The sequence below is a fragment of the Fulmarus glacialis genome, unplaced genomic scaffold (genome assembly GCF_000690835.1).
Source record: "Fulmarus glacialis isolate BGI_N327 unplaced genomic scaffold, ASM69083v1 scaffold4929, whole genome shotgun sequence".
Taxonomy (NCBI): Eukaryota; Metazoa; Chordata; class Aves; order Procellariiformes; family Procellariidae; genus Fulmarus; species Fulmarus glacialis.
In genome coordinates this window covers 1-9468 of record NW_009235063.1, presented here as the reverse complement: position 1 = coordinate 9468, position 9468 = coordinate 1, and the positions used below count along the sequence as shown (strand labels likewise).

At 43.4% G+C, this 9468-nt stretch overlaps 1 protein-coding gene across 1 annotated transcript in view; it reads right to left on the bottom strand.

Annotated features, from left to right (window-relative positions):
- ETNPPL (ethanolamine-phosphate phospho-lyase) overlaps positions 1-7799 on the bottom strand; it is an 11345-nt gene extending 3546 nt beyond the window's left edge. The window contains 8 exon segments of the mRNA XM_009585854.1: positions 2-89; positions 985-1210; positions 1733-1815; positions 3561-3677; positions 4697-4790; positions 6522-6596; positions 7364-7523; positions 7686-7799. Coding sequence (XP_009584149.1) covers positions 2-89; positions 985-1210; positions 1733-1815; positions 3561-3677; positions 4697-4790; positions 6522-6596; positions 7364-7523; positions 7686-7740 — 898 coding nt within the window. The 5' untranslated portion in view covers positions 7741-7799.
- Positions 7800-9468: the final 1669 nt, after the last annotated feature.

The following is a 9468-nucleotide window of genomic DNA, read 5'->3' as shown; positions in this document are numbered from 1 at the left end:
ACACGTGTAGCATTTCCTTGGAGATCCTCTTTTTCTATTACCTCCAGCACAGCCAAACCAATAGCACAAGACACTGGATTGCCTCCAAACTGATAGTAAAGACAAATAGGAAAACAAAACCCGTCAGAAACATTCTTCTGTGTCTATCCATGTAGTTTTCACTTGCCCTCTCCTGCTTGGCAAGTCATGAGGAAAGCTTGAAGAGGTGGGGATTTTGTGCCGTGCAGGCTGTGGAGCACTGTCCCCCACACTTCGGGCAGTGGAGAGGCCCAAGGGAGGGGATCCCTCTTCCTCCGCCTCAGGTTTCAGTAATTTGAAGATTTCACAGCTGAAGCATTCAAGCTGTTCTCATGGTTTGCTGATTGCATGTGCAGGCAAAATGCTCCTGTGAAGAGCAGTGGGTGATATATCTGATATTTCTTGAACTGGAGGATATAAACTCCATTGAAAGCAGGGAGATTCATGGTAGCTGGGAAGAAGGCTCAGTCAGGCCTTTCTGCTCTCACAGGAGCAGAAAGAGGACTCAGTAAACAAGAAGAAAGCTGCTCCTCTGTGGCATGCATGCAGCTCAAATGTTTCCTGGTAAAGGGTCACTGTTTTGTTAGGTGACAACTGCAGAGCAAGGTCTGCCAGGGCATAAGCCCCACCAGCACAGAGCCTATCCTAGAAAATGAAATTTTACATGGTCAACATTTCAGAGGGGGCAGAGAGAGGGAGAGAAGTAAGGAAGAATTTATCTGTGTGGATGTGAGCTGAGATGCGTGACTTGCCAGAGAGCTAGTGCTGGTCCATATTAAGATATACCACTTGGTACAGAGCATATTTCAAAGCCTCTCCATTGCTTTTATTAGACTGTGGTTGACTCGAACTCCTAGTAATGTGATGCAGCGATGGATGCAGATGTTAGCTGAATCACCTGAACAACTTCTAACTGCTAAACGCAGACCAAAAGAAAAAAAGGCAAACCTTCAACTACGAACTTACTGTATTGAAATACTCCAGTCCGGAGGCACCGAAACTTTCAGCGATTTCCCTTGTTGTGACCACACAAGACATAGGGTGGCCATTGCCAATGGGCTTTCCCATGGTGACAATGTCAGGCACAAAGTCTTCGCCTTGCAGCTGGAATGCCCAAAAATGCTTCCCAACTCTGCCAAAGCCAACCTGGACCTCATCAGCTATGAACACTCCACCTGCCGCATGCACGTACCTGAAAACAAATAGAATAGCTTGAATGACTAGTGCTGCAGTACACGTCTCAGGTAGGCAATCTAGGACAAGGGAGTTTGTATTACAGAAATTCTCCAGTGTGAGGACAGGTTAGGAAAAAAAGAAAGGATGTGGCTGCTGAAACACAGATATAGCTATTTCAATTGATAAAATTTTTAGTTTGCTAAATGTTAAGAAAAAAAAATCTGATATTTTAATGCAAAATAGGGGTACTGTAATGGTACTGCGGGGTTATATCTATGATGGTTCAACTTCATCTTCTGTCGAACTTATAGCCTGAGGATTAAAGATAGAAAAGACAATTATCCAGCTAAAAACAATTAGTCAGCTGATGTTCCACAAAAAATGGAAGTGGAATCATACTCTTCAAAAAATAGAAAGGAACCACAGATAGCCAAGAACAAGAGAGGGTGATGGCTGAATTGACTGGATAAGCCTATAGTGAAAAACCTGTTTCTTTGGTTAATTTTCCAGTTATGCGCTTTTGAAGTGATGTACGTACTCTGCCACTTTCTGGAAATAGCCCACAGGTGGAATTACTTGGCCTCCACAGCTCTGCATGGATTCAGCTATGAAGGCAGCAATCTACAAAAAACAAACTCAGGTGAGAGCTGTGTTCATCTACTTGGCCTTTGCACAAACATCTAACAGTCTAGATAAATGTGTGCCTTAATTTAATCACTCAATGGGTTGGACAACTGAGGGCTCTTGAGAACAGCTATGGCTAAAGAATTTATTCATTTTGTAATCTGGGGTGCCCAAATTTGCAGTAGCCAGGGCCACCTTTGCAACCTGATGGGAATGCAAGGACCTCCGTTAAGCCCTAGTCCTACAGCTGTTGAAGTGAAGACCCTTACTGGTGTCAGTGGACATTGGATCAGGCTCCTGGGAGCTCTGTAAATTTATTTACAAATTTCGATTTACAGGAGACATACAACAGTGTTTGCCATTTTCCCCAAGAGGTTAATGAACTTGCTTAATGCCAAGGCTCTCCAGTAACGGATATATGTGGTGATCAACTTTTTTGCTCAATCCTGAACACCAGGTAGAAGTGGGTAGAAGCTGAACTGTAAGATGACCTGAGGCTACGCTTTGGGCACCCCTGCCTAATGCAAATAGCTACACAAGTAAAATGTCAGCATGAGGCACTTGACAAAAGAGGAGAAAAATTCTACAGATGAAATAATTCCAGTTGCTAGGAATGAAAAAGAAAGTTATTTCAAGTCAGGAAGGGTAAGAGCAGCGGATCAGATACACTGGAGCATCAAAATTCGTTTCTTGTCAACAGCAGAGGTCTATGCAGCAGAGATACGATATTACCCCAAAGTCTCAGCACAAGTCTGCTATTTAAGGGACTGCATCCCCACACCACTTGTGAACCCCTCCCTGAGCATCAAGAGGTCTCTCTGCGCTGGTGCAGTCTTCCTGGAAACAAGGCCGAGCAGTAACGTGTAAAGAACCGTACACTATATTTGAAGAGGCATGCTATGGCCAAAGAGTACGAAGCTTCCCATAGCATGTGAGGCTTAGCCTTTAGCACAACTTGTCCTGCCACAGGTCTATGTCACCAAAACCTAAGAAATATGCAAAAGAAAGGAAACAAGGGAAGAAAAAAACAAAACTATCCGTTAGTAGAGAATAAAAAAAAGTTGATGACGAAACTAAAAGAAGAGTGATGCAAGTCCATTGGACTAGAAGGGAACATGTTGTTCCAATCTCACTGAAGTCTTCTGAGACTTCAGTGGGCTTTGGATCAAGCCCTACACGTCTCAAAACACTAACGCTATCATACAAAACATTAACACACATTTTAGGTAAACCTGTTCAGAAATTGTGTGGTTTTACCAAGGTCATATTGTATATGATTGAAAGGTTCATCTTTTTAGATTACTCCAAAGTTATCTTAAGCTACTAGACTCAGAAATGTAGTATCAAGATTTTATCTAGCATATTTTCTCCATGTCCTGGAGGCTTTTATATATCCTTACTAGAATTTGTGATGTAGTTTCCCAGCCGACCTCAAAGCTTGCCCTAAGATATTTACAATCTACTCATTCAATGCATAAAATAGGAAATTAAACTGCTTTGGTTGTATCTGCTTATTTACAACTGTATTACTGATCCTTTCATTGATGCCTAGAAAAATTACGATGAGAGCATCAGGTAGAAAAATGGCCCATTTTGAACACAGAACCCACCACAGAAAAATGAAGGGCAGGGGGAAGCAAGGGAAACTGCGTAAAGAAACATGTCCCTAGTTGCCTGTTTCATGCCCCCATGCCACGCTTAATAGATGAAGCCTCAGCATTTCTAGAGCACAAAACACACACCTTGCGTCCATTCTTCTGTGTTTCTTCAATAATCTTTTTCACCTCTTCAGCATAAGCACTTGCTGGATCTGGGTGGTCTTCCCTATATTTCCCTCTGTAGATATCTGGAGAAGGAGCCTGAAAAGACCAGTATTTTTTTTTTTTTTAAAGCACATCCTTCCATGAAACATTTACTTTCTTTTCTATTGCTCTGCGTTTTTGTCTTTCCAAACAGATAGATAATAGGAGTTAGTACAGCCTGAATTTCTGCATGGAATTGCAAAAATGCTTACAGGAGCTTAAGCTCAATCCAGCCCTGTAATGTGTTCAACGTTACTGGACGCAACTGTTGAAAGAGCCATCATATACCTCATCCACCTTTCAAGATCGTCCCTCCTCTCCCCAAAGACACAATACTGAGTCCTCATCCATCATCTTATTTCAGATTCTTACAGAAAGATCCATTTCTGCAACTGGGGAATGGTGTTTTCCAGTTTGTCACTTCCCTTCCAGCATCCTAGTCACGGTACAAATCTGTTTGACCTTCAAGCTTTTACAAATGGTGTTGGGAGAGGTTCAGTAAGCAAGAGAAAGGAAATGGTATAGAAAGGTGGATACTACTTCGACAGTGTGGTTAACACAAGGAGGTCTAGGTAAGAAAGACCTGCTTGGTGTGTATCTCTGGGCTGAGAATGATTTTTGTCTTTGTAAGATATACAAGTTCAGGCTGAAAATCAAACAGCATCCCGCTCAGTTTCAAACAGGACATCCCATCATCCATGAGCTCTATACCCAGATCTGTGTGAACTTGTGGGATCTGCCTTTCCAGTTTTTGGAAGTAGACTCAAAAGTCCCGCATATCTTTAGCCAAACCAACGCAACAGATACCGGCTAATTTCTTCAAACTATGTAACTATACAGTGCAGTGACTCAGGAAACTTGTAGCACTATGAAGGAAATCAGCCTCACAGCTGAATACCCTCTTAGAAATCCAAAAGCAAACAATTTTGCTGTATTTAATCCACTGACAAACAGCCAAGTGTATGTACTCTAGCATCAGCAAACCAGAAAGAAAGTATATTTACACCAAGAAGCGGGTAATTCAATATGCTGCATAACAGGCATAAAAATGACAAAAAGCAAAAAAACACACTTACCACATGCACAAACTCCTTCTTGCTGTCCTTTCCCAGCTGATTAAATTTATAGGGACTGATGTCAATCAGAGATGTAACATGGCCATGGTAAGCACTGCATGAGTGTTAAATATCGAAGTCACTTTTCACCAAATGTATAGAAGAGCTAAATTTACAACTGTGCCCATAAATAATCCAGAATAAATGACTGTATCTGCAACACAGTAGCACTGTTTGTGAAGGGATCTTGATTTAATTTACTCAGTCTTTCTCTCAAAGGCAATATGAAATTGCTGTTGACTTTAATTCACTAGCAAGACTGGAACCAGGAGGGTTTTTTTTCCTTGCATAAAATCAAGAGCCAGCATGGGGACAGACCAAGATGATGTCCCCTGGACCGCACTGCCTCTAAGGTGGCTGCCCTAGCAGCCTTACCTAGCAGTTGAAGGGTGGGTCAAGCTCCCTCATTTCCAACCTGCGGGCCCCACTCTGGCCAACCCAAGCTTTGCAAGCTGGAACCCAACACCAATTGCAAAGACTCTCAAGAGTGTGCATTGTATCGGAAGGCAAGGATCTTATGCAGCAGCAGCACACTGCTACCTGCTCTGAAGGCCCTATGGGCTAGACTGTTTGGCAGAAGCCATTTGCAGGATAAGGATGAATATTGTTTGAATATAAAAGCTTTATATTGCAGAGTATGCTAAAGCTGGTTACTGCCAAGGCCAATTTGATTTAGAAATGAGGAAACAGAGCCTTTTGAACCTAAAGCATGTGGCAGCTTCAGTTCAGCCATAAACTTGAAGCGAAGACATGTCATAATCTCATAGTAGCACACACATAGGGTAGAGAGGATGTTTTTGAAGTCCTTTGTCTTCTTTACACCTTTCTACCAGCCAGTCAACAAAATCTGCCAATGGACACAAAGAAAGGACAGAAAGCACACCCTGACTGGGATAGTAGCTATGGCAAAATCCTACAGAGCCTTGGGACCTGGGCAAAGAAATACCCTGTGGTGTTCAGGAAGACAAGATGTTGCAGTGAAACAGTGACTGCCAGCTCCATCCTCAGCTTCTCCTGGCGGAAGCTACTCTCACTGGCTCCAAATCTTGGCCACGTGAGTCAAGGAGGGCTAACAGGGATCCGAGCACGGCTGTGTCAAACAAGCTTTGTGCCACTCAGATAGAGACACGGGTTCTTACAGTTGCTTTGGCTGGACTTTCTAATCACAACCTGAGAAGAAGCCCTACAGCAGCGTAACCAACCCTACAGTTGCATCTAGGATAGGGAAACCCACACACGTGGTTGGCCACCTTCCCCATGGCTGACGGCCCTCTCAGAGCCTTCTGATTTTGGAGCTGCTTGGTTTTGTGTGCGTACTTGTGTTCACTGGAGGAGAGCTGAGCATTGGTGCAGCGCCCTTGCAGAACTATGGGATCTTTCTTCTTGACCACTGAATATTTATTTATGCAAAAAGAAACATGTCCAGCAGAGCATGACAAACAGAGAGCCCTCCTCCAGAGCAGCCCAGGGGCCAGACCACTCATTGATGTTGAAAACCAACATTCAAGTCTCTGGCCTGAATTGCTTTGGAAGTCTCTGTGGGAAATGCCCTGTAACAGGTGATTGACCTTCTGGGGTGACTGACAAGCTTATTTTTCAGAGATCTTCAAAACTTGCGTTTATCCAAATGCGGAAAAGGTATTTCCTGACCTGTTCTAGTATGAAAGCAACAAAGCTTTTCTTTCAGCAGGCAGTGGAGCACAAACAGCAGGTTGCTGCAAAGCTGCTTCTGAAGAAACGGCAGGAGTTGCTGGCTGCATTCACATAAACTACTCTATGTACTTACTTTTCAAGGGTGATCACATCTTGGTGCCCATGGTACTGCCGAGCCAGTCGTAAAGCAAGATCATTTGCTTCAGACCTGCATAATAACAGATACAGCCGCAAAATAGCGAGGTAGCACTTCCATTTAAAATGGTATTCTGACACAGAAGAGGAGGCACGGGACTAATGGATATAATAAATCAACACAGCAGGCTCTGTTAGTATACAGATTACAATGCTAAGGTTGAGACTGTAAATGCCATGTAAGAGGGCAAAGAAAAAACAGCTCTTTGTATAAACAGCAAACAAAGAGATGCTTTCTTTCCCTCCCCCAGTTTGCTTGTAGAACTTTACCTCCTCTTGGTACAAATGAGACTGCTTTGCAGCTGAGCGCGCAATGCAGCCGCAAACCCTTGAAAAGCATCAGCGCGCTAGCCCCATCTCCCGCCCTCCATGATGGCTCTGTCCTCCCCAGCGCTGGCACCATCAGGCAGCAGAGAACGCAAATCTGCTCCCAGATGAAGACTCAAACTTCCAGCCTGACTCGTAGCAGCCCCTCTGCTCACAAGTCCCTGCAGATTGTCTGTTCTGGCAACGTAAGTGATCACAGACTAAACGGACCGCCTAAAGAAGACTACTCATATGTCAATTTACAAATAGCATTCACCAGTCTGTACATAATGTTCACCAATTTGCAGTCTAATTTACTTTTCTACTTTACTTTAAAATTGATGAGTACTGGCAATATTTTTGTTTTTTGTTACTAAGTTCTACTTGGTAAAATTTAGACCAAGCAGTTCTGAGTGTCCATCTCAAACAGGAGCAAAATGGTCATTATGGAAAAAAATAAATATTCAGACATACCCAGAGTTAACAAAATAGCAAACAGAGAGTTTCTCGGGCAGGGTGGCTGTAAGACGTTGTGCGTACTGAACAAGGTTGTCATGCAGAAACCGGGAATTTGTATTGAGCAGCTCCATCTGTTTTGTTGCAGCCTTTATCACGTATGGATGACTGTGGCCAACTAAAGAAGAAAATAATTGGTTATTACCAGCAAGCAGTCAGTTATTAAACCACACAAGGAGATTCAGAGAAGCACCGTGAACATCACCACTTGGAAGAAGTGTGTTCTGATCCCTATTAGAAATGAAGGAATAGAAGCAGTCTTCCAAGTTAAACTGCTTACCATGTGCAACATTGTTGATACAGTCTAAGTATTTTTCTCCTTTCTCATCAAACATATATTGGCCCTGAGCACGCACTATCTTCAGAGGGTCCTTGGCAAAGAAAACTTTGCAGGAAGGCCTAAAAAAAAAAGAAGTATAAAATAACACCATTTTAGTTTTCTCAGTTTTCCCCCCTCTGAGTTTTAAGGGGGTTGATCTTTTGCAGCTCTGGAGACAACTGCCTCCCTCTGCAAAGAGCTTGTGAGTGGTTCAGATGGTGGTCAAGTGGGGGTCTTGCTGAAATCAAAAACAGCCGCTGCGTACCTGCCCAGACACACTGGAACAGAAGTAGGTCTTTAATAAGGGCGTTTTCAAAGCATGACTCTGTCTGCAAGCAGCTTCAGACGAGCACAGTGACTGCAAAGTCGTCCCAGGTCCTTATATGTCCTGCTGCGTTTCTAGGCTGTAGCTCTGTTTGTTTACATGCCTTACGAACATATATGGCCAATTAACTCGCTGGGAATAAAGCTAAGTTGTTAAGCATTGTTTTATACTATTGCCAAAAATTCATTACGCAATGGATGACTGTACCGTATAGAGGTCACATTCAAGAACAAAACATTGATGTCTTGCAGGCTTCAGAGGTGCTGAGCAGGTCCTAAAAATCTCAGTATCTCATCCTGACTTTGGATAAAATCTTTAAAAGCGGCTTTTTATAAGCATCTAAATCACACTGGCTTCCAGCAAAACACAGGCTCCTTGTAAAATTATCCAAAGTACTCTCTAAACCCTCTCTTTTTTTTTCTTCCCCCCCCCACCCCCCGGAGAACAGGCCAGCTATGTAATTATGTTGAACAATATTACTGCGTAGAAGGAAAGTCTTCTGAACTTTTAGTAATGTTTATATGGCCTCAGATAAACACAGTCGTTTCCAGGTAACTCAGACAGTGCTGCTAATGCATCCCTATTGTCAGGTACATTGAGATTATGAACTTGTAAGGCCCAAATGTGACTCCCAGAAAGTGAAGTCGTTCACTTTCTTGCAGTTTCCAGCCCCGTTGCAGATTTTTTCTGACATCTTCAGCTATTCCTCTGGTACACTTTAAAAGCAGTGCACGTCATCATCATCACTGGCCATTTCTTGACTACAGTTTTTTCTTCTGGTAGGTGACAGTCCTTTCTGTGAAAGGGACACAGGCAAGAGTCCCTTGACATTGAGCTGGCCCCTAAAGAGAGGTTGATGTGCACGCTTTATGAAGCCATGACTTTTATGAATCTTTAGTGAGCTTTCTATACATTCCACACATTTAGGATGCAATCAGTGAATAGCCGCTGCTGGTTTTAACAATCTGGACTTATTTTTCACTTGGCAACACCTACAGAAGAAGGAGGAAATAATATAATACTGCAATACAGGGGGATTAGATACGCGCACAGCCAGGACTATTGCTCTGGTAGCAACTGCAGGCAGCCTTCCTGAATTTCCCCCAGTCAGACTCGGCTTAAGAAAGCTCCTCAGCTTCATTTAACAGAGACATCTATTTTTCAGGAGTGTGCAGTTTATTCACAAAAAAAAAAAAACCCTGCACAGCAGCATGTTAGAAATACGCCTGGGTACCACACTCTGGTTGCTGGCTTTGTTTGACGTGTTAAAAAAGTGAAGTAGCGTTTGATGTGCCGTGCTTTAATGAAGTGGCCCAAAGATGTGGGAAGCTGAAGGGCTGACAGGTCTTGTCCTTCCCCCGCAGTCCCCGGCCGCGGGGACCTTCTGTCGGCCGGGCTGTGCCCGGAGCCCCGCAGGGT